The sequence below is a fragment of the Verticillium alfalfae genome, genomic scaffold (genome assembly GCF_000150825.1).
Source record: "Verticillium alfalfae VaMs.102 supercont1.8 genomic scaffold, whole genome shotgun sequence".
NCBI classification, from domain to species: Eukaryota; Fungi; Ascomycota; class Sordariomycetes; order Glomerellales; family Plectosphaerellaceae; genus Verticillium; species Verticillium alfalfae.
This window is the reverse complement of record NW_003315031.1, coordinates 191,803-218,993: the sequence shown is the minus strand read 5'-3', so window position 1 is coordinate 218,993 and position 27,191 is coordinate 191,803. Positions and strand designations below refer to the sequence as shown.

At 55.6% G+C, this 27,191-nt stretch overlaps 9 protein-coding genes and 1 non-coding gene across 10 annotated transcripts in view; 6 read left to right on the top strand and 4 right to left on the bottom strand.

Moving 5' to 3' along the window:
- Positions 1 to 1,317: 1,317 nt before the first annotated feature.
- Positions 1,318 to 1,410, bottom strand: VDBG_15132. Its single transcript has one exon. It is a non-coding gene; the product is annotated as a tRNA-Ala (tRNA).
- A 1,538-nt stretch (positions 1,411 to 2,948) lies between these two features.
- VDBG_06491 (predicted protein) lies at positions 2,949 to 3,731 on the top strand (the record flags this gene model as incomplete). Its single annotated transcript, XM_003002883.1, has 3 exons — positions 2,949 to 3,092; positions 3,160 to 3,389; positions 3,461 to 3,731. 3 exons carry the CDS (start codon positions 2,949 to 2,951, stop codon positions 3,729 to 3,731), a joined length of 645 nt encoding a protein of 214 aa, XP_003002929.1.
- Positions 3,732 to 4,946: 1,215 nt separating this feature from the next.
- Positions 4,947 to 5,872, top strand: VDBG_06490 (RTM1; the record flags this gene model as incomplete). The annotated part of the gene is made up of 2 exons (XM_003002882.1): positions 4,947 to 5,115; positions 5,181 to 5,872. The coding sequence occupies 2 exons, from the start codon at positions 4,947 to 4,949 to the stop codon at positions 5,870 to 5,872; spliced, it is 861 nt and encodes a 286-aa protein (XP_003002928.1).
- Positions 5,873 to 6,697: 825 nt separating this feature from the next.
- VDBG_06489 (conserved hypothetical protein) lies at positions 6,698 to 8,747 on the top strand (the record flags this gene model as incomplete). The annotated part of the gene is made up of 4 exons (XM_003002881.1): positions 6,698 to 6,920; positions 6,972 to 7,349; positions 7,435 to 8,587; positions 8,705 to 8,747. The coding sequence occupies 4 exons, from the start codon at positions 6,698 to 6,700 to the stop codon at positions 8,745 to 8,747; spliced, it is 1,797 nt and encodes a 598-aa protein (XP_003002927.1).
- Positions 8,748 to 9,316: 569 nt separating this feature from the next.
- Positions 9,317 to 11,316, bottom strand: VDBG_06488 (glutamyl-tRNA synthetase; the record flags this gene model as incomplete). The annotated part of the gene is made up of 3 exons (XM_003002880.1): positions 9,317 to 10,633; positions 10,722 to 11,028; positions 11,096 to 11,316. 3 exons carry the CDS (start codon positions 11,314 to 11,316, stop codon positions 9,317 to 9,319), a joined length of 1,845 nt encoding a protein of 614 aa, XP_003002926.1.
- A 1,497-nt stretch (positions 11,317 to 12,813) lies between these two features.
- On the top strand, positions 12,814 to 13,777 carry VDBG_06487 (mitochondrial 54S ribosomal protein MRPL1; the record flags this gene model as incomplete). Its single annotated transcript, XM_003002879.1, has 2 exons — positions 12,814 to 13,061; positions 13,114 to 13,777. The coding sequence occupies 2 exons, from the start codon at positions 12,814 to 12,816 to the stop codon at positions 13,775 to 13,777; spliced, it is 912 nt and encodes a 303-aa protein (XP_003002925.1).
- A 137-nt stretch (positions 13,778 to 13,914) lies between these two features.
- VDBG_06486 (conserved hypothetical protein) lies at positions 13,915 to 14,819 on the bottom strand (the record flags this gene model as incomplete). The annotated part of the gene is made up of 2 exons (XM_003002878.1): positions 13,915 to 14,332; positions 14,470 to 14,819. 2 exons carry the CDS (start codon positions 14,817 to 14,819, stop codon positions 13,915 to 13,917), a joined length of 768 nt encoding a protein of 255 aa, XP_003002924.1.
- A 4,327-nt stretch (positions 14,820 to 19,146) lies between these two features.
- On the top strand, positions 19,147 to 20,670 carry VDBG_06485 (bZIP transcription factor HapX; the record flags this gene model as incomplete). The annotated part of the gene is made up of 1 exon (XM_003002877.1): positions 19,147 to 20,670. One exon carries the CDS (start codon positions 19,147 to 19,149, stop codon positions 20,668 to 20,670), a length of 1,524 nt encoding a protein of 507 aa, XP_003002923.1.
- Positions 20,671 to 21,437: 767 nt separating this feature from the next.
- On the bottom strand, positions 21,438 to 22,759 carry VDBG_06484 (1-aminocyclopropane-1-carboxylate synthase; the record flags this gene model as incomplete). Its single annotated transcript, XM_003002876.1, has 2 exons — positions 21,438 to 22,538; positions 22,589 to 22,759. The coding sequence occupies 2 exons, from the start codon at positions 22,757 to 22,759 to the stop codon at positions 21,438 to 21,440; spliced, it is 1,272 nt and encodes a 423-aa protein (XP_003002922.1).
- A 2,999-nt stretch (positions 22,760 to 25,758) lies between these two features.
- The window catches only part of VDBG_06483 (conserved hypothetical protein), a gene marked incomplete at both ends in the record, with an annotated part of 5,545 nt that continues 4,112 nt past the window's right edge, over positions 25,759 to 27,191 (top strand). The window contains 2 exons of the mRNA XM_003002875.1: positions 25,759 to 25,816; positions 25,943 to 27,176. Coding sequence (XP_003002921.1) covers positions 25,759 to 25,816; positions 25,943 to 27,176 — 1,292 coding nt within the window. The remainder of the gene's footprint in view (positions 25,817 to 25,942; positions 27,177 to 27,191) is intronic.

Genomic DNA, 27,191 nt, shown 5'->3' with positions numbered 1-27,191 from the left:
GCAGCCTTCCAACGGCGCGACCGCTCCCGTGTGGGGCCAGTGCGGCGGCCAGGGCTGGACCGGACCTACTGCTTGCGCGGCGGGCAACCGCTGCAACGTCCAGAACGCATACTACTCGCAGTGCGTGCCCAACTAAGAGAGTGTGGCTCGCGGTAGGAGGGGGAGCATGTTGTTAGCATCACGGATGACGATTCTCTTCTTTGATTGATTGCACCCGGTGGGTGATGAGTGGCATAGAGCCTGGGCCTCAGAGTCTGGCTCGCACAAATGTACATAGCCATAGAGAGTCACGGTACATAAACCAGTTTTTCTCACTCTCAACGTCAAAATCGCGTGTGTTGTTGTTTGCTCGGATGACGAGATGCAATCCCCCCTCCACGGGGCTCACCCACGCTGAGCTATAGCTGGGCTGGTGCGTGCTCGCGAAAGCCTGGATCTCTTGCTTGGAGCGTAGGTCCGGACATGACAGGTTTCACATCGTAGCTCGAGCCATTGGGAAAGACATAGGCAAAGTCTAACATGGAAAGATATCGCGAAGCGCTGACTAGAAAAAGTGCCGTTTTTCATGGCTTTTTTTTTCTACTATCGCAGTGTGAGTCTTAATCATTGCGTCGACGAGGGGCATCATCGGAGTCCTCAGTCCCATGCTGATGAAAGACGCCAAATCAGCAACAAGACCAGCGACATATGCAATAGGAATGGAAAGATGACCAGAAACGTGATTTTGTCCGTTTGCAGCATTGGTCTCATGTATTACGGTCACAAAGCCGACGTGTTACATGCTTTACTTCTTGTGCTGCCGAGCATTGGCGCTCTGTGGGTTCACACAACGGCAACAAACCACAAGTAACCGCGATGCGATCTTATTGAATCGGTATCTGGTTGAAGAGAAGAATTCGTTCGCAAGTCGTGATGGGGAAATCCCACCTCGAAGCTTCAGTGTACAGGTATGCCGATGAATAGGCAGCATCGCTACGAGGTTCAGGAACAACATCAAGCCTACGACGAAGCCGAAGCCGCTATCTGGAGTGGCATCGAAAGATCCTTGCCACCCTGTGAATGGTCAGCTGGCAAGAGAGCAGCGACAAGTTATCACATAGCCAAGAGGCGATGATAGCTGAAAAGTTGCTCGGTCTTGAACAAGTCAACGCGGAGAGCGGCAAAATGCCCGAGGACTAGGTAGCGTAGCATGCGCATGTATACAAAACGTCAAGCATCTATCATAGACAGATCAGGACCCATCGCTGGAAGATCAAGCGGTCAGAGGCTTGTGGCAGTAAGAAGACAAAGATCCAAGTGCAAAAAAGCAAAAATAAGTGGACACGCCGGGAATTGAACCCGGGACCTTCAGCAGTTTAGTATTGATCAGATCAATGCTAAGCAGATGTCATACCCCTAGACCACACGCCCGATTTGATTGAAAGCAGAGAGCGCAAATGCCATAATGACCCACAATTGTGCAGGAAAAGTCGCGCTGGAAGCCTCTGCCTCACAATGACCCCACGAGCCGCTGAAAGTGCACACGACCGCTGTTTCAATTCGAAAGATCACGGATGCCTCGAGCAAACCCATCCATTCCTTGCTTGTTCACTGCCTCACCTCTCTCACGATCAGGGAAGACATACAAAACAGTGTAAACTGTTCCATATGATCAATCGGGCCCGAAGAACCCTGCCTAACTATACAAGGCTACCGCCAGCCTCTGACGAGGAATGGCTGACCGTTGACTCACGCGGCTAAAGATGATCAATTAACTCTTGTTGGTCTCAGCAACATCAGGAATAGTGACGCTGTCGCGACAGCGAAACCGAAGCCTTCACGTCAGAGCAGCTGGACCTGAGAGTGATTCAGGATCGTACGGGCCTCAGACTGTCTGGTTCCGGATCAGCATGTCCAGTGAGACCTGTCAATATGCTGTGTGAGCTGGCAGTGCCCCCCATCGGTCTCGGTTTCGGTCTCCTCGGTGGAGACTCTGGTACTGCATTCACGGGCACTGCTACGGCCCCGCCTCGGGCCGGCTCAGGCTGCTCAGCCATCCGCTGCCATGTTGTCTCGTGGCACAGCCCGTTCCTTTGCAGTTCTAGCATTGCGCGCGACGGTCCATGACAGACTCTTGCAAAGGAGGATCGATCCAGAAGAAAAATCCATGTGCTCTTAGAAAGCGAGCCAGCCCCGTGCTGGGTGGTGCTTGTTAGCTCCAGGGCTACAAGGTCTGGCGCGAAGGGAGGAGTCTAGTGCCATGCCCTCCACGATCGAAACAAGGTACGCGACCAAGGAGAAGTCGACTTCGACAATTCCACCCTTCCCAAGCCGTACCCCCAAAGATGCGAGGCAGGGATGGCGTGCCCCCCTATCCACTACTTGTCTCCCAAGTTTGCCAATAACCCCCCATAGTGCTGCAAGGTCTTGTAGGCTGCACGGACAGTCCCAGGGGGGGCTGCAGGGGATGATCCGAGAATGGAGCACTTTTATTAAGATGAGAGCGAGGCTGGAACCACCCGCGCGCCTGTGTGTTGCATAATGGTGAACGTGCACTGTGAAACCAACCACCACAGGCACTTGGGCAGTGCGATGATAGCACGCGAGAAACCCGAATCGCGCGAGGCAGACTCTCGCAAACCGGCCCCCTGAAACTCCTTATCCCATTCTTCTGGCGAGAGATGGAGTATTGGGGTTTTTTATGGGCAAGATGGCGACATAAGTAGACACAACCGCAGTTGCGTGGAAATCGATTTAGAAATTCTTGATCTTATCACTGCTCGCTCATTAACACACTCTCCTCGCCTGAAAAGAGCCCTCGAAGATATTTTCTTGCCTTTTCCGTGCCTACAGTCATTCCTTCTATTCTCGACCACTCAACCCGCTCTCGACGGTCGTGAGGACTCTTGATATCTATCGCCAAATCTTGTCAACTCTTTCTCTCCACTTCATCCCTTCACTTCGACAAAATGGGCTTCTTCGACCCCAAACACAAGGGCAAGCTCCACCTTGTGCAAGTTCTCCTCGTTGTCGGCGTACTTGGAATGGGTGGCGCTCGTCTCTTGATGTCAAATGGTCCTACGTCAAGAGCAGACACAATGGCTCTTGGAATGGTACGATGAAGCACAACCTACAAGTCCTCAAACAGACCAGATTGCTGACTGCGCATTACTTTGACAGGGTGCCAAGTCACTCATCATCATTGGCTACCAAGTATTTTCAGAACCTGGTCGCTGGCTCAGGCGGTTTGAAAGCTTGAAAGCCAACTTCATCTTAAACATTGTCGAAGTAGCCGCTTGGGGTGCGGTCGTATACATGGTCATCTCAAGCACTTTGAAACAGTGCGATGGGTTTAAAGGCACGAGTTGCATGCTAGCCTGGGGCGTGATCGCACTTGCGGGCAACATCTGGTACGTTCCTCGAAACAAACACGAACCCAAGTTGCTGCAGATTCAAGTTGCTGATGTTAGAGATTTGACAGTGCCGTATCCGCTGTTGCCGTCTTCATGTCGTATAAGGAGCTCCGCATGCGGCGCGAAACCAGGCCCGGAAAGGGTGACTTTGAAAGTCTCCCAGGGGATAGCGATATGCACGCACTTCGCCCGGTTTACCAACCCGCGGCCCAGCAACAAGGCGTAGATCAATCCGGAGTTTATCAATCAGGACAATACCAAGGAGGAGCCTACCAACAAGGGGCTGACCAACAAGGGGCCTATCAACCAAGAGGTTACCGACCGGGAGCTCGTCAATAGGAAGCGGCGGCACGAGGAGACATCTCCGAGCGCCAACCAATCATCAGTGATGGCGCTGTCGATAGGCCGAAAGAAAGCAAGATGCAGGACGGGCCGGTAGAGAAAGAGGCATCTAGGGAGTCATTGGTGGGCGTCGAACGAGATGCGCGGGAAAACCGAAAGCGAGAGAGCCATCGAGGAATGACAGACGGCGAGTCAGAGCCAGAACATGTTACAGCATCCATATTTTCTTTGTATTACTCCAGATAGCAACGTATGTAGCGTTTGTTCAGATGACTTGCAATTTCATGATACCATCTACCTTGCGCACCTCATCAACTCTCAACCTTTCAATTCTTTGGCGTGGTTATGACTTGGCATTGCCATCCAGGCCTCTGCTGCTTTTTGCCGTTTCTGCCTTCTAAACAACGCCATGAAGTGGGTAACTTTAGGGTCTTGGCCACGTCACATAGGGCTGCCGCTGTAAGGTGGCCATGCGACATGTCCATACCACGGGCCAAGGGGTGGGTTAGTTCGCCCGCAAGTCTGCCCAACCTGTTCTTAATACCTAGTCCACGAGTTGACGTGAAGAGGAGAGGGGCCTACGCCTCCGGCAACGTGGACTGACATTCTAACTCATCCCAGCATACAGGCTGGCGCCCGATAAAATGCGAAAACGAGCAGAAAGAAGCTTAATGGCGAGCAAGGGTGCACCAGTCTCCAGGATTAATGGAGAAGCTCATACGCTAAGAAGCTTTGACGGGCAACCCGAAGTGCCGATTGCCGGAAATGTCAAGGACTCGACCAAGCTCGACCAATCATCCAATACTTCGGGTTCAGCCGAGAATGGGCGGATGCATTGCCGAGAATCGCGAGTTTGCCTCGCGAACTCAACGAACATGGCTGAGACCGCTTGAATCGTATTGAAATTGATGAAGCGTTACGTCGTCCACGTGCCGAAAAGCCGTCATGGTGCTTCGTAGCGCTGCTTCGCCTCCTTGAATGTTTGAGGAGCTTTCATACAAAGGGGCCCTCTTGCCATGCCTTCATAGCATTCAACGCTGCCAAGCACACAACACATCATTCCACGGTTTGGGAACTTCTTGATAAACTACTTCAACCCCGGATTCCTTCTTCACAATTCTAGAAGTCCAGTATTACGACCTACTGCTACCATTGTGCCTCCGTCTTCCCAACCTTGAGCCAAGATCCAACCGCCGGACAACACCCGACACAATGGCAGTACTCGAGACATACAATGGCTACAAGCTGTGGCACTACATCCCCTCGCTTCCGGCAGCCATAGTCTTCGCTGCTCTCTTCGGAGTCTTGACGATTGGTCATGCTTTCAGGATGTTCCGTCACCGGATGTGGTTTTGCCTTCCGTTCGTGGTTGGAGGTGTCTGTAAGTACAACGCTATACCCGAGGCTCTACTGTACGCGTCAAAGCTAAAACGTGTTCCCTCAAAGTCGAAATTGTTGGATACGTCGGACGAGCTGCAGCCCACAGCTCAACCGGTACCTTAATGCCCTACGTGCTTCAGTCGACCTTCCTCCTGCTGGCGCCTATCCTCTTCGCCGCTTCCCTCTACATGACTCTGAGCCGTATCATCCGCGCTGTCGACGCAGCTCACTGCTCCATCATCCGACCCAAGTGGCTTACCCGCATCTTTGTCTTTGGTGATGCTTTCAGCTTCTTCGTTCAGGCCAGCGGTGCAGGCCTTCGCGTACAGGCCGGCCAGAAGGATAGCAAGATCGACCGCAACCTCGGCGGTCACGTCATTGTCGGCGGTCTCATCTTCCAGATCCTCATCTTCGGCGTCTTTGTTGTTACGGCCCTCAAGTTCCACAGCAAGTTCAAGAGGGACGCCAACGTTTCTCTGGCCCGCGACATTCCCTGGCAGAAGAGCCTCCTCATGCTGTACCTCACCTCCGCCCTCATCATGGGCCGTAATATCTTCCGTGTGGCAGAGTATGCCATGGGCAGCGACGGATATCTCCTGAGCGTCGAGTGGGGCGTCTACGTCTTTGACGCCGCCCTCATGACCCTCACCATGGCCTTCTTCCTCCTGTGGTACCCCAGCGCCCTCAAGAACGCCAAGCTCCACAGCACCACCAGCCCCGAGCTCGGCACTGCTGGTTTCCAGCATGAGCAGAAATAGGGGCGTAGTACGTGTGGAGGCTGGCATCAAATTTCCTTTGTGTAATTCTAAGCGGAACTTCGGCATCGGCATGCCATTTTTTGGTCGAGAACTTCATTTGCACGAGGCGTCGGGGCGGTGGTACAGTTTAGGGTGGCATCATATTTGATCAATACACTTTATGTCTTGTCATTTTCGTCTACTGTCGTATGCAGTGGTGGACGTGGATTGCATTTATCTGTTTCTAGCATTCGTTCTCGGCCACGCCTTCGCTTTGAGTTCTCCTCTGCCTGTGAACATTGTTCTTAGAGCAACAACCCCACGGCCAAGCTCTCTTGCCATAAGCTGATGTTGTACTAGTGATGGCCCCTGTTTACAAAACACAGCGATTGCGGCTGCCCATTGATGAGTTGTAGGTGAGCTTGACAATGAACAGGGTCTGATTTGACGAGCTGCGAGCCACTGCTGAACATGGAAACCACCGAAAGTGAGTCGTCCATGACATGATTATTGCAGATGGGCGCCACCCCGCGGACGCCGCACTTTCTCGTTTCGCTTCCGAGATGTCCACCGTGGCGCTGTATCGCAAAGATCATCCATCGACTCTGGGAAACACAGTCACGGGCGGGTATCGACTTATGTTTTGCGGCGGCATGACGACCACGAAGCCTGGCACTTCGTCTTCCCGATACCCTCGCGTACAGGGCCTCGATCCGTGCCACAGAGACGAATACAAATGACGCGCTTCCCCAGCCTGATGAAGCGTATGATGAGGCGGGCAGCAGCACATCAGAACAAGGCTTATTGCAAGTCAAATCCCATATTTCTACCTCGAGTCTTCTCATCATGGCCCGCTTATCAGCCTGGGTAACCCTGGCGGCCCTGCTCGCTCAGCAGACTGCGGCCTCCATTTTCAGGACTGAGGTCGAACTCCCTGCTTGCGCGAATCATTTCTCGCCGTTCGAAGCTACCGGATGCTACCAAGACTATGATGGGAAAACACTGGACTTCCGGTCAACCGTATCATCGAAGGGCATGACCACCTTCAAGTGCCAGGCCATCTGCAAAGGTACCATGACTGTTCCCTTGCATGATATAGAACATTGCTAAAGTGTTCTAGGCAATGGCTATCAATTCTCGGGACTCAAGTACTACGGTATCTGCTTTTGTGGATCGAAACTTGAAGGACCCAAGCTTCCAGACTCAAACTGCACGCTTCCGTGCGATGGGAATCAGAAGGAGAACTGTGGTGGTACCGACAGCTTAACCGTTTATCGGGATCCGACGTTCCTGAAGCTCAGCGATGCTGTTGATGATGACGACTACGACGACACAGGCTGCTTCACCGACGACTCGGCTGTGGGCCGTACCCTCGGCTTCCGCCAGAACATCGATGCTGCCAAGGTGACGCCCGCAACTTGTATCAAGGCCTGCCTTGATCGTGGCCTTCCGTTCGCCGGTGTTGAGTTTGGTAGCGAGTGCTGGTGTGGTGCTCTCCGTGAGCCTTTTTCCCAAGGAAGTTAATGACACGGACTGCAACATGCCCTGCGGCGGCGGCCAGTCTCTTAGACTGCGGTGGCGAGGCCGAATCACTATCTTCCGGGCCTCCGAACTACTCTCCCAGGACCCATGCGAGAACGACAATGAAGCACCGGCGCGCAGTACCTCTGTGACTACGACCTCTATAACTCAGACCACCCCAAAGCCCACCGACAAGCCCACAGACAAGCCGTCATCGACTACTAGGACGCCAACTTCGACAACTCCCATGACAGGCACACCGACGGCTACCAGCACCAAGGTCTGCACCACAGTGGCCCCCAAGGATGAGTGGTGTGTCGGTCAATGGTGCAACGAGCCCCTCCCCGACTTCTCCAACGAGAAGACGTGCTTCGCCTCCTGGGCCAAGTGCCACCTCCAAACCCACGCATGCCTGAAGTTCGCCGGATGGCCGGCGGCCCTCGAGTGCGCCGACTACAAGAAGTGGTGCAAGGACGCCAAGCTCTTCTGCCGCAGGTCGTGCACCAGCAAGTCGAGGAACTGCTCCAAGGCCGGGCACCACGCCGAGAACCCCCCACGCGGCAGCAACAACAACAAGGACCCCGTCACCAAGACGGTGCCATGCACCGAGGCCACGGGCACCATGACCCCCGACACCATCCCCGAGCCCACAAACCTCTGCGCGCAGCCCCACAACCCGGGCCGCGGGTACACGGCCGAAGACCCCGTTGGCGACATTGACCTGCCCGTCGTCACCTGCAACAGCGACGAGGCCGACCACAAGCGCGGTAACCCGTTCAAGCAATATGACCACTCCAACTGGGGCCATTGTCCCTCGTACAAGCGCGGCGACGTGTCCAAGGCCTGCAAGGATGCCTGCAAGCAACAATATGAGCGATGCCGTGGTGTCTACGCCAAGTCGCGCGACACCAGAAAGGACCGCAAGGATGATGATGATGATGAAGATGACAAGAAACACAAGCACAAGGGGAAGCATGGAGACAAGGAACACGACGGCAGGAAGCACGGTGACAGGAAACACGGCGGCAAAAAGGGGAGGAAGCACGAGAGGCGCTCTACTGGCGGCGGCGGCGGGTTGAGCGCTGGCACCATCGCTCACCCAAAGGATGAGTACCACACCGCTCTCCGTCAGTGCAAGGACCAGTACGAGGACTGTCGCAAAGTCAACGCCGTCATCAAGGGCGACGATAGGTGCGCTCGCTTTGGCGGCCCATGGTAGGTCGGTCCCGGCTCAGGTCCTTACTAGAGGCGGGATAGCGGATGAGGGGGGGTCGCAACAGGAGCCCCGCTACGTGGAACAAATTGGAAATGTCTGTTGTATACTTGCAATAGTCAATTGACTTTTCAATGCCGCGAGGAGTTAACGTGCCCTTGAGAGGCTGCCTTTCCCCCTTCATACCAGTGTCATGTCGGCGGGTAAAGGGCGAGACATATCCCGCGCCCTGCAGTAAAGAAAGAAAGAGAAAGAGAAGAGAACTCGGAAGAGAAAAGGCGGAGAAAAAGAGAAGTCAAAAGAGAAGAGGAAGAGAAAGAAAGAAAGAAAGAGCGCGGGACGCGGGCTAGCTTAAATAAATGGCAAGTTTGAAATGAAGCCAGGGATACGTGCAAGGGGCTGGTTCGAGGGCGTTGCACTACATCCTATCCAAGGGAAAATGGAACAGCCTCGTTACGGAATCGAGGGACAGTCTTGATGAGTCCCTTTTCTCATTGGAGGGAGGCTACGGAGCCTTGACTAGCCCCCCTTCCCCCCTCCATTCCTTCGAAGTAGTCAGTTTCTTATAAATAACACCGGATTGACAGCAGGTCAGGCAGTACCCATTCAGTACTTAAATCACTTGTTCACATCTCTCGACGCCGATAGCTTTGAGACATATTTTCTTTTCGTCATGCGATTCCTTGTGACAACTCTGAATGCTCTCTCATGGCACCTCAGAATGAGACCAGCTACCGCGTTCCCCATAAGGAACAACACCTTCCACTTCCCTGTGACTTCTTATTTCTGCCCGTAGGGATGGCAAATAGTACTACTTTGCCGCCATCGGCCAGACCCTTATCCCACACGGAAGAAACCGCGGCGCTCCGAGCTGAATAATGTCGTCCTTCTTTCAGCTTAGCGACGCCCTCATCGCAAAGGGCCTGCTCCATGGTGGAGGTGACGGGGTTCAGGAAGTCCTCAAGCTTGTCGTCCTCCTCGAGCTTGTCCTTGGTGAGAAGGTAATCGAAGTCCCACAGCTCCGCCGGAACAAGCTTGGTGCCTTGGGCAGACAGCCAGGTCACCTTCTTCTCGGTCGTCTTGAAGTCACCCTTGAGGTTCAGCTCAGCCGTAATGGCGGTGACGCTGTCGGTGCCAGTGATCTCGCGGATGATAATGTTGCCCCAGGACATCGCGGTGATCTCCTCGCCCTGCTTGAGCGTCTTGGCGTCGGCCTGGTCCAGGTAGAGTTCGTTGGAGAAGATGACGTTCTTGGTTCCAACCTCCTTGTTCTTGGGGTGGCTCGGGCGCTCCTCTGTCCTCGGCTCGGCGGGCACATCGGCACCAGTTAGAGTAACCTTGACAATGTCCTTCTCGACAAGAGCCGTATGCCTGGGCGCAATGGGGTCGATAACCTTCTTGTTCAGAGCCCAGAGGCTGGCCCAGTCCATGTTGACAACATTGCGGCTGGGGCCCTGCTTGATGATGAACTCGCGCAAGGCAGGAATGGTCAGACCACGGCGGCGGACGCCGCGGATGGTGGGGAAACGAGGGTCATCCCAGCCGTCGACGGTACCGGCGTTGACAAGAGAAGCAAGCTTGCGCTTGGACATGAGGGTCCTCACAAAGTTGATGCGCGAGAAATCCCACATGTAGACCTGACGGATCTTCAAGGTGTCGATGAACCACTGGTACAGAGGGTTGCGGTCGGTGTACTCTGTGGATCTCAGCGCATGAGTAACACCCTCCTTGGAGTCGACCAGAGGGCAGGCGAGGTCGTAGGTGGGGTAAGCCTTCCACTTGTCGCCAGTTCGGTGGTGCTTGTGCTCAATGTTGCAACGGTAGATGACGGGGTCGCGCATGGCCTTATTGGGGTTGTCCACAGAGACCTTGGCACGAATGCAGTTCTTGACACCCTCAGCCGAACCAAGCTTCATCTCCTCAAAGATGCGGAGGTTCTCCTCGATCGTTCGGTTGCGGCACTTGGACTCGATGCCATCCATACGCTGGGCCTTCATGGTCTCCTGGTCGGTATCGTCGGAGTAGGCATGTCCTTCGGTGATCAGGCGCTTGCACATGTCGTGGAGGTAGTCAAAGTAGTCGGAAAGTGTAGGTGAGAGTGTCGGGGGTGATGCCCATGAGGGCGAGGTCCTCAACGATGGAGTCCTGGAACTCCTCGCTCTCTTTTGAAGGGTTCGTGTCGTCGAGGCGCAGACGCAGTTGGCCCTTGTAAGCCTCGTGGGCGAAGTAGTCGCTAAGGAGGGCGGCCTTGGCGTGTCCGATGTGAAGGTAGCCCGAAGGCTCGGGAAGGAATCGCGTGACCACGCCCTGGTCGGCATTCTGGAGGGCGAGATCGAAGTTACCGCCAGCCTTGCTACCGGCAGCAATCTTGGCCTTCCTGGCAGCTTCGGCGGCCTTGGCTTCGGCCTGAATCTCGGGGTGGGCTTGGCTAATGTAGTTGAACCTGCGGATAGTGGAGGTATTAGTGACGTGCCACATTGTCAAAAGGGGTCTTCTCCGGATGACGCTACCATCGTGTCAGGTTGACAAGGCTGCCTTTCTTGATGAAACCGACACCTGCATTGTTGGACTTCAGAGTCTGCCAGATCTTGGTCTCAGTCTCGCCCAGCGCGTAGCCCTCCACGTAGGTGCGCAGCGTCAGGTGCTTGTCGAGAGCCCGAAGATGGGGCTCAAGAGACTTGAAGTCGCCCGCCAGAGCGGCTGGCAGGGCCTGCACCTCCTCGGGCTTCATATTGAATCGTTGGTATAGTACAATCGAGTTTGATGACAGGGGTATCGCCGAAAGAGTCGTGGTGTCTCGTGAGTCGAACCGATGACTATGCCGAGTAAATGATATTTTGTGGCGGGGTTGAAAATTATGGAGGGGTAGGCCGAGCCATTGCTGGGTGAGGTAGCTACAGAGCACTGTGCTACCCCGCGCACATCAGTCTCAGTAAACGCATATACCGTCGATGCGTATATCTTTGACTGATCGTGTTCGTTCTGTTTCGAGAATCGCCTTACCACCTGCACACATGAAGACCCACAGATCCTCACCGACGCCTTCATCAACTGTCACCGAGCCCATGTCGTGCTTCCACCGACATATCAAATGAGATTGCACAGGCAAGATCACGCGACTGCCTTGCGTTCATTGCTTCTTGAGATGTCGTCCGTTGACAAGCACAAGCAGAAACCCCAGCCAACACTGAGATAGAGTCCCGCTGAGGTGAAGATTTGATTCAACTTGACAGACCAATGGCACGACAGTGATTGCCTCAGCGAGCCGCAAATTTCGATATTTCTAGGAAGTGACATGTCTCGATTCAAGCCACATCTAACTCGACAGAAATTGTTCAGATGACTAGAAGACTAAGAGAATACAAGCCATATACTGGACTTCTCTGATCGGCGTAGTCCTTAGCGATGGGCGTGCTGAGACTCGTTACTAGACCCGGTAATGGAATCATGTTGAGGCACCGACCTTGGCGGCGGATACATAGACGGCTGGGTGACCTGAGAGCTAAGCGGGATGGTCGAGGGTGAAGAGCTCGCTATAGAAGATATCTTCAAGTTCTTAGATGTCTGGCTGATATGTTACCCGCTTCTTTCAAGATGGTCAGACCGTCAAGGCAATCTCGCGTAGTAAGAAGGCTGGGCCGCCCGACAATCCCCGTACCTCCGGTCTGTTTTGGGGTCTTGCACTATTCTCTAGCGAAGAAGAGTTTGCCTCAAACTTGACTCCCCGGTCTATAAGCCGAGCAGGAAGCCTTATTGATGAGATCTTACAATGACGACCACATCAGCTTGTTGATTTACCCCATGACCACATGCACCACGGTCGACCTGGCCGAGTAGTCGGCAAAGCGCAAGACACCAGGTTCACAGATGCAATTACCCACGAACTAAATGAGCGGTTCCTTTCGTCAAGCTCGAAGGATTGGTAAAGCACCATCAAAAAGACGGGCGACTTCTGGTCTTCGATGAAGCTGTTCATGTTTCAATCATCGTGAGACAGACCGTGTTAAACCTGGATGCTGCTGACTAAACAGCTCCTTCCACTATTGCACAAACCTGGTCACATTCCGATAAGATAAGAGCAGCTCGTCACGAACGCCTGAATGCTCAGGCGCTCACAATTTTCTTCGTCTCCTGTCGTGTATTGGCGATCGAGACTAGAGCTTCACGTCGAACTGCAAGGCTGGTCTCGTGTTCTCCATCTCCCAAGCGTCTGTCACCACCACGAGCCATGGCCACCTCCAACCAATGCCTTGCCTCGATGGCAAGGCTCTCGCTTTCGGCGGCGACAAGACCCCAGGCATCCGCCCTGCCGCGGTTCCTCGCCCCAGCCGTAACGCAGACGCGATGCGCAAGCAAGAACGTTGCCAAAATCAGGGAGGCAGCGAAGAAGGACAAGAAGAAGAAGAAGCTGAACAAGGACTACAAATCTTACGATCCGACCAAGTTTCCGCAATTTTCTCTCTGCGACGCCATGAGGTGAGACGCTCCTGACGTGGGCTCGTATCCCAAGATACTGACATGACGCAAGGTACCTCCGCGCCTACGAGGTCGGCCGCTCTCCCACTCACATCAAGTATGAGCTTTCCGTCCGCTTCAAGACGCCTCGCAATGGACCCTCCGTCAAGGGCCGCATCCGATTCCCCAATCCCGTCAAGACGGGCGACGTCCGCGTCGCCGTCATCTGCCCCGACGACAGCGAGGTCGCCGTGCAGGCACTGCAGGCCGGTGCTGTTCTCGCCGGTCAGGACGCTATTTTCGAAGCCATCAGGAACGACAAGATTAACTTCAACCGCCTGTTGTGCCACAGCTCGTCCGAGGCGGCGCTCACCAAGGCTGGGCTCGGCCGCATCCTCGGTCCCAAGGGTCTCATGCCGAATAGACGCATGAAGACCATTACGGACAACGTCGTTTCGGCTATTCGCGATAACACGGGTGCCGACACGTACCGCGAGAAGATGGGCGCGCTGAGGTTGGCGGTTGGACAGCTGGGTTTCACGCCAAAGATGCTGGCGGCAAACGTCAAGGCATTCATCGAGAGCATCAAGCAGGACGTGGAGAAGCTGGAGGGCACCCACAAGGAGGTTCAGGAGGTCGTCCTGAGCTCTTCGCACGGCCCCGGCTTCAACCTGAACGGCCTGTTTGATCCGACGGACGAGAAGGTGACGCCGGCACACCTGTCGCAGGTCATGTAAAAGGTGTTCCCGTGTCGGGAGAGGCGCGAGGTGTATAATATGTCATAGATACGCGTGTATAAAACAATGTGGCATGGGAAGGCGGGATCTTCTAGAGTTGGGTATCATGTCTCTCAATACGCTGTTAAAGACCATTCCTACTTTCCCTTCAGAGCCTTGACTGCTTCTGCCTCGGCGTCCAACAGCCCGTATAACCCGAGGTATTGGACAAGCCGTGACTTTCCCTTGTCCCCTGCCTTGCGCGATTCCTTCAAAGCAGCGTTGAGATCGAGGAGCAACGTGTTGCGACACCTCATCATGCGTGACTCCATTTTGGTGACAAAGGGCGTATCCCTGCCTGTAACGTCCGCCAACGCCTCAATGATGCAGTAATCGTGCGCCAATCCCGACAGTTTGGACGGGCTGGTCCCCACGAGTCCCGTGTACACCTCATCGTCCTCGGCATCGGAATCCTCGCTCGACGCAACACTCCAAGCATCGTCGTCGTCAGCGTCGTGCGCCGGCACCTTGCCCGGCAGGCTCGCGACGGCCAATTTCTCCTCCAGCGCAGACACCCTGTCGTCGAGCTCCAGCATTCGCCTGCCCATCTCAATCTCTTTGCGCACGTCGTCGAGCTCTCCCGTCAGGCGCGCGGCCTCGTCTTTCCTCGTTCGCACGCGGCTCTTGATCTCTTCTATCTGCCGGGGGAAAACCCAGCATAGACGACCTTGACGTCTTTCAACCTTGTCAATCGGCCGCCGCGCAGCTCATCGCCGAGGGAGAGGAAGGCGGTGTAATTCGAGTTGACGGGCTCGAGGAGCTCGGCGCTGATGGGCCCGCTGCGCTCGCGAAGGTCGCCCTTCAGATCGTCGAGGGTCTGGTGGCGATGGGGGAGGTTTGAAAGGTAGGACGCTGGGTCGAAATCGGTGGCGAGAAAGTCTGAACGCGGGAGCGCCTCGGGGAAGGGGAGAGGGGCGTCGTCGTCTTCTGAGCTGTTGGAGGAGGAGGAGGAGGATGCCATGTGGAAGGCCGCGGTCGGGGACTTGATACCGAGGCCGGTCATGGTGTCAGACCGTTCGGAAGGATGTTGAGTTTGGGGATCGCTTCAATGGATCTGGGAGCGAAATCATTAATCGGCTGAGGCCGCGATGAACGGCCTGTCGAGCTGTCGGGTTGGAGCTTGGAGCTTTCGAGAGACCACTTTAGTCTGATAGGAGGTGTGCATTGGTGAGGGGCACTTCTGTTAGGCCACTGTGCACGCTATAATTGGCATGCTGGAACCCAAGACTGTATGCAAGACGCTGGGGGGAAGTGGGGGCAGCCCAGCTGCCATCCACAATTGTCCTGGCCCAGATGCACGCCGTCGCAGGAGTGGCTACGTCAAGATATGCAGACAGTGTACATGTAGCTTGCAGCCTTCGCTTGGTGACGGTTCAGCAGAGCCTAGATTCTTCTTGAAGATCTTCAAAGTGAAAGTGCCAGCTACGCATCCCAGGACGTGTCAAGAGTGTTCCTGATAGTCAGTCGGCGTGGCACCACATCCTACCTACTCGAGTTGATGTCACGAGAATCCCGGTGGTCTTGATTCCTGGATGAGCTTCAGCCAACCTCAAGGGGTAGCCTTACATATTAGAATAATGTTCACAAGATCGTTCCTTTTAGCCATGTCGCAATGTTTAGTTACTATGCGTGGCGAACTTGATCTACACGACATACAACAATCTGGTGGTATCAGAGATGACCTGGTCGAACTGCAATACATATGCGTAGCTGGCTTGAGAATACCAAGCAGATCTCTTGAGCCATACTTTTCGACTCACAAGCCTGCAAGATACTCTCGTAACAAAGTGCAGAAGACTTGAGCGCCGTGTTGTCGACGAGGTGTCTTCCAATTGTAAGGTCTCGAAAATGCTAACATTCGCTGGGTCTAGTAGCTATTGCAACGACTCCTGCTAAGTCTATCTCTATATTCATGTCAACTGGTGTGCTTGATAACACGCATGCGTCCTTGGCACACGACGTCAAATCCAGGTCGGGGAGTATCATGCTATCTGCACTGCGACATGATCGTGTAAAATGAAAGAGCCGAATCGGCGGCAGTTGAAAGCCATGGCTGATTCCGGGAGGAATGCAAAGAAAAACACTTTTCGTATGAAGGGAACTTGGGTGCTGCGCAATGCGATTTTTACGTCACCTACCTGGGCCAGGTGATGCTGCCCTGCTCACTAGGTGCCTTGAGCACATGATGAGCGACCCCAAACTCTGCGTCTCTGGCGGAGTTAACAACGGGCTGCGATATTCTCAAGTCCCCATGTCCATAGGTGGCGCACATCACCAGTCAGAGGTGCTAGCTGTAAAGTCACTTTGGCAGTGTTCCATGTGCGCCAATTGCTACACAAAGTCCAGTGTGGTCAACTGGCGTGTCTCCGCGGAAAGAAGGGCGCTTGCTGGGGATAAGGCAGCAAGATACGCCTGGGCCTGGGTAAAACATCGAGGCTCAGCCAAGTCCAATCATTTGATCTGATATGTAACACTGTGTCGTCCGTGGATCCTGGCCCCCTGTTTGATCGACGAGTGTTGTCATACTGCCATCATCAGGTCCTGTTGGACGAGCGACAGCAGCTCAGTCAGGCGGCGGAGTCACAGAGGACGCGTCAGAAGATCACCAGTGATAGACATGGAGCTCGCTCGACAGCACCTGAAGTGAGAAATCTGCCGCATGAGGAATCCGCGCCACCAGCGCGCGGCCAGGCCGTTTCCCTGTGCCCCCTCCCGAACTAGTACGGCCTTCCGTTGTTGCGGTGAGAGTTTCGGCCTTCGTCCCGGCATGTGGACGTTCAGCTTTGCTTTTGATACCGCCGAGCACAGGCTCGGAGTTCCACTTGCACACGATGTGATGACCAGGACGATCTTATTCTGCGTTTACACCGAGAGCAGGATCCAGGCTCACGGTTCCGCGGACAGTCCCGCAAATATTCGCGGCTTTTTGCGCCTGCAGAATATTGAGAGCTCACAGCGAACACACCCCGCCTTGGCCTTGATCACCTACTTTGCCCTCGTCTTGAATTCGGCCCCCTCTGCAAGGGTAGGCGCCGAGCGGCTGGGCCCTGACGAGGGGTCGAACAGTTGAACCACGCAGCACTATTCGGATTCAATGCCATCTAGTTATAGCTGCAAGTGGACCGATCATGGAACGAGAACAGGCGGATCTCAAGGTTCTTGTTGGGACAGGTTCCCCCAAACCATGCCGGGGCCTATCCGATGTCGCTCCATTTCGAGAGGGGCGGAAGCGAATGGCTTCTCGGATGCCGAAAGCAAATGCATCGGACCATGACGAGACAGCACAAGAGGACCAACCGGGCGGGATGCCCTTGGGCGTGGAAAGGATGTAGAAGCGTGTGAAAGGTGTGAAAGGGGGGGGGAGGTGGGCGGGCCAATGCACCATGCACAAACCCTGGCGGATCCAGCATGGTGACACAGGAAAAATTATCTTATCAATCTAATCAAAATCTGCTCACGATCACAGGATATGATTGGTAGGCCGCATCAGCCCTCGGCTCAGACGCTCCCTAGGCTCTCCGGCCCCCACTCTTTGGCCAAGTCACTGAGTTTGTTACGAAAGTCACTCGACAGTCTTCTCGTCTGTCTCCTCTCGTCCCACTCAACAGAGCCAAGGCCGCGCCAGGAGCCACCTTGCGCTGGTGCTGGCAGTACAAGGTGCCCATGCCAGTGCCAGTGCATCGTCCACAGCGTAGGACGCCTTTTGACGAGTGATCCTGAGGAATGCCGCAGGTACCTTACCTTAGGTAGGTAGGTAGGTAAGTAGGTAGGCAACGTAGGCGTGCCCCGTCCCACCTGGAGCGCACTGGAGCACCACCAACCACAACAATGGCCTCCCTTATATGAGGACCCCTACGAGCGCACCAGCGCCAACGCCAGCACTGCGTACGTCCCCTCTCCGTCTGCTCCTCCTCATCATCTCACGTACACACATGCATTCCTTCCTTCCTCATACGGCCGACTCAATGAGGAAGCAAAGATTCGTCATGCCGTGGGTGAGACGGACAGCCAATGGTAACCAGCTCAATTGGAAACACGGGCAGGTTTGGTCAGGGGAGAGCCAATTGCAATCAGCTCATTCCAGCTCTCCTCAGCAGTGTCCTCTTGACGAACTGCGGGGGCGTTCCAGACGGGAGATCCAATCAGTGAGCAGATCTGCTGCTTCGGCAGCCAGCGATGGCGAATCGTTACTTGCATCTCCCCTGTCGTGCACTCGACTGTTCCTGTGCATGTTTTTTCAGGAGATGGTTCACGGCCTCACAGGCCAAAAATGAAGTATCCAACTGCCAAGCGAGTTGACTTGCTTATATCTTTAGGGCAAAAAGAAGAGTGTTCCCCCGAATGGAGCTCTGAACCTACGACACCCACTGACCGACCGACAGACATACCCGAGAGGTCGATCTCTCTCTCTCTCTCTCTCTCTCGCATATATGCATGTACCCCCCAGCCACGGCGTGAGAACGTAGACCAACACAGGCACACACACTAGCCAGGCGTATCCCGCTCAAACGTGCTCACCTCTTGTTACGACACGGACAACGCTCGACCAGATGGCCGTACTTCCGACCTTGAGGGGTCGAAAGAAAACAATACGTCTTCAACATCTCCCATCTCTTCTCCTTCTCGAGATTTTCTCACAATTTTGCATCCATCCTCAATGATCCAACACACGCCTGCAATACTGCGAACTCCACCGCCGCCGACAGTACCCGACCGAGTGCCCTGCCCCTCCCCTCTCGTGCCCCATCCGTCTGACCCTGCTGGGTACCTCCGAGGTACTTACCGCCCGCTCCGAGCTACCTCTGGACAGCACTAGCTGCTGGGGTGCGATATCGCTGGGGACGAACAGCCCACCAATCCGGCAGAGAAAAGGCCTCGCTTCCCAGTGCCCGCGGTCCGTGATGGCCTTCGCACCGTCATCCATTCTCCCCTCTTCGACCTGGCCTTCGACCTCGTCTCTGGCATCAACCTCGACCGCTTCATCTCCCACTGGCAATCCAGGCAGCCACACACGAGCCTACTCATTCGCACAGTTCTATCAGCAGCCGCATCACGACGATGCGCGACGCCGTTTGAATTCAACGACAACCCCGAGATCCCAGCACGGCTCAAGCTCGGCTTCTTCGAGTCCCGCATCCACATACTCATCGCCTTCCACCACAGCCTCTTCCTCGTCCACATCAGGAGCCGCCTCCTCATCGTCGGCATTCCACCTCTCTCTACCGCCGCCAACCCATCTACTGCCACCCATTCGACCGGGTGCAGGCTATTTTCCCTACCTGCCACCCACCCCGCCGCCCCCAGCCTCTCATCATCCCGACCTCACCAAGATGTCCATGTCATCCGTCATCAGCCCCCAGTCGGAGGTGCCCAAGATGGCAGGCTCCATGACCTCGAAGGAATGGGTCATCCCCCCTCGCCCCAAGCCCGGCCGCAAGCCTGCCACGGACACTCCGCCCACAAAGCGCAAGGCGCAGAACCGAGCTGCACAGAGAGCCTTCCGCGAGCGCCGAGCCGCCCGCGTCGGCGAGCTCGAGGAGCAACTGGACGAGCTCAAGGAGGCCCACGACAAAAAGGAGGCCGATTCCAAGGACCGTATTCATGAGCTCGAGATGGAGGTGCAGTCCTACAAGTCTCGCTGCGATGTGCTCGAGACCATGCTCGAGCGTGAGAGGCAGGACCGCGTCAAGGCCGAGACGGCGCTTGATGGCCAAAAGAGGAGGTGGGAGCGTCAGGCTGCTCTGGGGCAGTTCCAGCTGCCCACCCAGCGCGGTTCGCACAGCAGTGAAAATCAGCTGTCCCCCATCCACCAGACATCCATGGCATCGCAGATGCCCACGCCTGAGGACCCCTCCCCTATGGACACCACAGGAGTCGATCTGACTTGCGGTTCCTGCGGCCCCGAAGGTCGCTGCGCCTGTGCTGAAGATATTCTGAGGACGGTTGAGTCGGCCGACTCCCTGGACGATGCCATGAATGCGGGCTCCTCAGATCTCAAGCGAGCACCTCCTTCGCCGGCCTTTGCCCCGGCCGACAAGCGTCAGCGTTCCAACTCCAACGCCGGTGACATGGCCAACGAAATCGACTTTACGTCCTTCTTCAAGAAGCAGCCTCAGATGCAGCAGCAGCAGCAGCAGCAGCAGCAAATGTCCTCAAACCTCGTCAAGGATCCCTGTGGCTTCTGCAAAGACGGCGATTACTGCATCTGCGCCGACACAGCCCTCAACGCCGCCCCTCCTTCCTACACTGCTCCTGCCCCCTTTTTCCAGCAGACGCAGACGCCGCCACCCTCGGACAATGATGTCGTGCCCCCTATCCCCATGGAGATCAACTCGGACGGCGCCGTCAAGCTCCGCCCGCGCCCACGCCCAGCCGCCGCCCCCGTTGCCGTGCCGGCTCCCACCCGCGGCTGCGGCCCCAGCGGCCCCGGAACCTGCGCCCAGTGCATTGCCGACCCCATCTCGGGACTCTTCTGCCGCGCCCTCTCGGCCAACATCAACAAAAAGGGCCAGAGCTCCGGCGGCGGTGGCGGCTGCTGCGGCGGCGGCGGTCGTGACGGCGGCTGCTGCAAGACCGGCAACACCACCCCGCAGCTCCCCAAGCCCTCCGCCCTCAAGACAGGCCTCGGCCTCAGCCTCAGCTGCGCCGAGGCGTACCAGACCCTCTCGAGCCACCGCAACTTCGATAAGGCCACCGACGACATAAGCTCGTGGCTGCCCAAGCTGCGTGCCGCGCCGCGCATCGGCGAGACGCTGCCGGAGCCGACGGCCTCGCGGCTGCCGATCGAGGTCGAGGCCGCGAGCATCATGAGCGTGCTCAAGGACTTTGACATTCGCTTCGGCCGGGGCTTGTAAAAGCTGGTACGCGCCTCTCGGTGCTTGGTTTCGGGGTCCGGTTTCTCGTGTCTCTCTCTCCCCTACTTCGGCGTACGCTGTAGATATGATATCCATGAACTGGGAGATTTGGGGGAAATGGAGGAGGGGGTTTGGCAAAAAATAAGAAAAACAAAGCAGAGCGGTCGTCCGTCCGTCTACTGTCTTTTTTTTTTCTGGCTGGCGTTCTGGCACTGGGTGTGCTCTCTGTGTCTCCCAATGGTTGGGACTTGGGCGTTATGGTTGAAAGGTTGATTGTTGATTATCTGCATCTGCTGCACTGAAGCATTGGTCAGTTCCGCTCTTGTGGGTGGCCTCCATAGCCTGTGATTTTTAGTTTTACTTTAGGGAGGTCGACGGGCGCTTTCGCCTGCTGAAAATATATGTTCCCTGTACTGAACAGCGCTGGGCTGGATCACTTGTGACATCTATTCCCAGCATGCTCTCCTGAGTAAGGTACTTGAGCAGGACCAACCATAGATAACTTCTGTGAGCACCTCAACCCATGTCATCATCACGAAAGAAATCAGACTGCCTGACATTTGCCCTACCATCAGACAACAGGCTAGAGCCTAGGGAAAATAGGCACAGTATCGCGTAAACCAAGCCTCGCGAGGACCCCATGTATACTAGCAGGCAGCTATCCCATGGTAGTCATGGGCTCTCTTCGCAAGCTACACGGACCAATTCACGCTCTTCAGAACAGCGTCGAGTCTGTCAGTTTGTCAGTCTTGACCATAGAAGCACGCTTAAAAAAAAGAATCAAAATACCTCTTTAAGCCTTCGGTGATGATCGGCCGCTTTTGCGTGTAAACGAGACGAAACTTCCCAGCCTCGAGAGCATGCTCCTCCCCCGGATGCAGGAAAACCCCACCAGCTACCAGTTTCTCAGCCAGCGCAAACTCTCTCTTCTGCGTGGTATCATATACCTCGCCTTTAGGTGGCAACCAAGGCGCCAGATCGATCAGCACAAAGTACCCCGCATTGGCCTCGAGATATGATATTCCAATCTCACTTAACCTGCCCGTGACAAACTTGTATGCGTCGCCAATGCGTGTTCGGGCATTGAGTATGAAGGCGCGACACCACTCTCGGTCCTCGAACATAGCCGTGCCGATGGTGACGGACATGCCCGAAGGTTCGTGAAACCGGCCGACAGCCTGGACAGAGCGCTGGAGCTCGCGATTCTTGGTGATGAGCGCCCCTAGACGCAGGCCCGCGGCTGCAAAGTCCTTGCTCGTGCCGTACTCGACGTGAACTAGGTTCGGGTCGATGAGATTCGCAAGGTCAATAGACAGCACCGATGTGAAGGGGTGCAAGCCATGGCTTGAGTCCGTTCCGGGGCCAAAGACTGAGAGAGCGTATACTTCATCGCTAATGAGATGGAGCTGGTGCTTCTGACAGAGCTCGAGAAATCCTACCAACGTCTCGCGAGGGTAGCAACGACCCAGGGGGTTACTTGGATTCACAACTAGCACCGCCTTCACCTTGATACCGCCAACCTTGGCCCTCTGCAAGGCATCTTCAAAATCAACAATGATAGAAGGTTCAAGCGCTTCTGCAGAGGCGGAGTCGGCATAGACCACTTTGACGCCCATGGCGTTGCCCAGGTCTAGTTCGAAACGACCATACACAGGGCGTGGGGCAAGGATGGCATCGCCCTGCTCGGCTAGGGAAAAGGCGAGCATGGAATGAAGAGAAGTAGCACCATTGGCAACCTGTATATCCGAAGGCGAGATTGGGGAGAATGGCTCGAATGTCTCGTTGACATGTGTTGCGAGAGCGGCGGCGAGGCGGGGTCCGCCAAAGCTGCTGTAGCCATATGTGAAGGAAGCAGGCGGAAATTCTACCTAAACGATGTTAGGGTCGGTAAGAACTCGCCTTGGGTAAAAAAACTTACCTTTGAAGAAAACTCGGCGAGATCATCGTACATCAAGGGGTTCTCAGCCTTTGCAAGGGAGATGATACCTTCAGGATTGGATTCGGCATCGAACAGATCCTTGGTGGCTGGGGTAAATCGCCATGGGATGTCCAGTTGCGCCAATGTTGTGGCGGCCCGAGTCGATAACATTGTTTTCGCATCCAGTTCCTGGCTGTACAGAGGGAGGTTAGTTCTTTTGAATGATCATGCAGTATGTGCTCGAGGTTCAAGAAACAGGCCAAAGAGGTAGCTGGCACGCCATTATGTGCTCACAAACCAGCTCACTGACGACGAAGCGGGGCAGAGTGTCAACCGGCATTTCACCAGCCCTGTAAAGCCTTCTAGGAATAGAGCCAGCTATCTTGTGAGCCCACGAAGTTGAGCAGCGATCCACATCTTCTCGAGAGATGAGACGGACACGCGCGATAACAGGACCATTGCTGGATGAGAATTGCGTTTGCAGTGCAACAGCTCTACAAAATGTAAACTCAATCTCAAATGACCGCCTCGTGACAAAGCACGACTACGCCTGGCCGAGGACTGTTACCCTAACGCTTGTCATCACTCCTGACAACTGTCGAGATAGTGACCGTCACTGCTGCTTCCTTCTAGCGGCCGCTACGAAGCAAGCACATGCCTGTTGGGATCTTCGGGCAGGGCGTACTGGGTAATAAAAATGCAGCCCATCCCGACATCTTACAGACATGGTACAGGCATCGAAGCATGTTGCCGCAGCCGATGCTCTGCGTTCGTGCAAGGTGTGCGCCAGTACAATGGGTCAGATGATACACAAGGCGCGTTGATGGTGTCCGGCGGCATGTCTTGGTAGGAGCGCAGTCATCCTAGGCACCTTTGCTGGAAAACATGCGCGACATGAAGATCGCAGTTCAAGCATAGCAGACAGGATGAAGTGTGTGAAGCCAGCCTGCGCCTGTCAATATCATGCCACGTGGAGCTGCTCTCAAGTAATCAACGTTCCGCGGGCGAATTATCCAATTCAGGCGATGCCAGTAACAAGGAGTGCTGGGTACAAGATTCAACACAGGAACAGCATGTGACCCATCATTTCCCCTCTGGCCATTCGATAAGGAGATGGGCAGGAGGGTGCGTTAGGGACGAGCATGGGTGAGCGGTCCGCCAGTCTGACGTGCATAGCACGATTCGCTGGAAGATTGGAAGGTCTGTAGATGACGAAGATTCTCTCATTGCTGGACGGGACGAAAATGGAGCGGGTGAGGCAGGTGGAAGGGTGATCGAGGGTGACAGACGAGAATGATCAAGCGTCGTGAATGACATTGTGTGCTGGCTGAACCATGCGTCAATCAAAAAAGTCGGCCTGCCGCAGACCCAAGAGTGTTGCGGGACATGGCCTGTCCGAGGAAGAACGTCGAGGAGAGACACACTTGGAAGCATGAAGCCCAGCGTTATTGGCGGGTCCAGTCTGATGGCGCAGACAGGTTGGTGCTGGTTGGGCGGCAGGGGTGGGTGGGCTGGGTCGCGGAGAGTTGAAGGGTGTGTTGGCATGGTGGCCAGCCTCGTGGACGATGCAGATTGGCTGAGTGGTCGAGGGGTGCGGTCGGAACGGGACAGATGGAGGTCAGTGGTCGCAGGGTAGAGGTTGAGGGGCAGACGGCGGAGACGGTCATGCCATGCGATGCAGTGCCAGCTCAGGGAGGCAGAAGCAGAAACGAGACACCAGGTGCTCCTGTGTCCAAGACGGGGTCGCAGGAGGAACGAGTCGCTGGGCGGGTCGAGGGAACGGCGAAGCGAGCCGGCTGTGTGCTGTCGCTGCATCTCATCGTGTTTGTCTGGGAAAAGCACAGATGAGACGTTGACAGATTGTGGCCGACCACCGAGTTGTCGTAGTGGCCATCGGAATCACCAGCACACCAAACCAAGTGGCAAGAGGCGCGTGCTGTACATATCAATAGGCTGACGTGTGAAGGTGTCTAGAGTGCATCAAGTCAGCTGAATGTGTCGCCGTTGGCGTCCTCGAGTAGCTACATGTCTTCGCCAAAACAAGATACGACAGATGGAAGTTGGGAAGACAGCGAGGGCACCGAGGATAATGGGCGACGCGACCTGAGATCCGTCCGGAGGTTCGGTCGGTGATGAGCAGGCCGTTGGATGGCAGGAATCCTCCCTTTGTCCATGTTGGGGAGGGTGTTCGGCTGTTGAGTGGAATGGACGGGAGGGGCAGGCAAGGGGGGCGTTCCCGCCCGATGCCAGTGCCAGCACAGGGTCGCTAGGATGGAAGTTAGCGCCCACGACACACCCCTGTTCAGGGCAGGTTTTGCCCAATGCCCAATACCAGTGCTTCCTTCCCACCACAACCCCCCTGCTGTCCACGTCTCCAGCCACTGCAGGTTCTAACCTAGAAGCCGGCTGCTGCTACCTAGCTACCTAGGTACCCAGCTTGATGCTTGGTGGGTGCTTGCTGCTTGCTGCTTGCTGCTGGCTGCCTGTCCACTCACTGCCTGCTCGTTGCGCGCTGCGTGCTGCTTGTCAGGGAAGGCGAGGCACGAGGGACCAATAGCCTGGCATTGCGCCTGCCAGGACGGATGACCGACAGTCCAAAGACCGGCCTGACCTGGTCCGGGACGCACTGACCTGTGACGCTGTTGAGCCATGGTGGCGGCGATGGCAGCCGCGATGGACCTCACGGTCCTGGTCCTGCCCCTGTTGTCCCTGCTGCCAGCCATCCCATCTCGGGTCAAGGTGGATCATGAACATCCACGACCCTCTGCAGCTTCCAGTTTCCAGCTTCCAGCTTCCAGGTCCTCATCTTCCCCCCCTTCGTCTTTCCACACTTGAAAACACCATTTACCTCGTTCACCGTGCCCTCCGATGACTCGTCTTCAGTGTGTCGCCAGCTGACCGTTGCCAACCTTCTCCTTCTTACCTCTCTCTCCCCTTTCTCCTCCCCCGCCATCCGACTCGCTCGCCCTCCCCCGCCGCAACCCCGATCACACGATCGCGACGTCGCCCGCACAAGACCGTCCCACCAACTGACGCTTTTGCCCAAATAGCCACTCTGACGAGACGCTTAAAGTTGTGGCCTGGGACGATCCGACTGAAACCCATATTCCGTTGCCTTCAGTCGCTGCTTCAGCGTCTTCGTTGCGGTCCACCACCTCCATGGGCGCATAATGATTTCCATGCAACGCTCCCTCTCGTCGCCCGTTCGCATACATTCTTCCTCAGCTCGTATGTCCAGGCGGTCACACTAGTGCGCGGGACAACTACTGTTGTCATCAACACTCTTCTCACTGCTACCCTCCGCGCCGTCCATCTACCTGGACCACTGCTAACCTGCGCCATTCGTGCCTGCAGCCCTCTCCCCCGACGACGAGAAGCTCCCCACAAGCGCGAACTCGAGATCGCCGACGCCCTCGCTTGACGACCATGCCTCCTTCTCCCGGCGCATGCGACGCCCCTGCTCGCCGAGCCCCCCGCCAGTTTCCAACACCAATGTTTCGCTGCCTTTGCGCCGCAATGACGACGCACCAAGGCGGCCTCTCTCACAGCAGTATGGCGCGACAGCCAGCGCCAGGAAGCCAGTGATTGCTCAACCCGTGACGCCCTCTTCCACATCCCCCGTCAAAGCTGCTGCTCCTAAGACCCCCCCGTCTGTACCTTCTGACACCGGCGCTGCTCCTTTTGCTCCGAGTCTTCTTCCAGAGTTGTCTCAGTACTCGAGTCCGTTCCAGGCACACGATAGTTCCGATGGCACTACTTTGGAGGAACTCGCCCACCTGGTTCGATTATCTAAGTACCAGGAGCGCAAGCGCGCCAACACTAGGATCCGTTTGCAAAGGAACCTGATTTCGACTGCTCTGTCTGCTCGACTGACTCGGTGTGGTGAGATTGCCCGCAGGAACCTAGCAGATTGTTTCCGCAAGGACGACAAGAAAGTCTTTGGGCCCCTTTTCAACGCCATTCATGATGTCCGAAAAAGCTGCGATGGTCTCCGTCAGTACGCTCTTCTGGAACCCGAAATGGATACCTTGTCCGATAATTTGGAGGCTTCCTCAAGCACACCTGTCTCTGCTGGTCCCTTGGCTGCTGTTGCACCATTTCTTAACGAAATACCAGCCTCAGCAAGGGAGACGTTTCTTAACTTTCTGAACCAGATACGGACCAACCCGGATTATCTAGCTACTAGGCTTTGCACCCTGACCACCACTGAACTGAATGCCCTTACCAGCTTCCATCAAGTACTGGAACCCATCGAGTCTGTCCTGCCTTTCCATGGTCGACCCGCCCCGCGAACCCACGCATCCGGCAACTCGAGTCGATATTCGACGCAGCAGAACACGGCCATCGAGCGCCTACTCTCCTTTCAACGGCATGATCCTCTATCGGCTCTCATACATACCTGCTTCGCCAACTCGGCTGGGCCAGACAGCGCAGAGGATCGGAGACGAACTGATATCTGGGCAACCGCCATGGCCAAGCTGATTACGGATTCCAGGGCGAACAAAGTCCAAAGCGAGCACATGCTTATTTCTGTCATGAATGTCTGGACGACCATGCGTGACTGGGCCGGAAAATCCAATATGGAATGGTATCTCATGAAAAT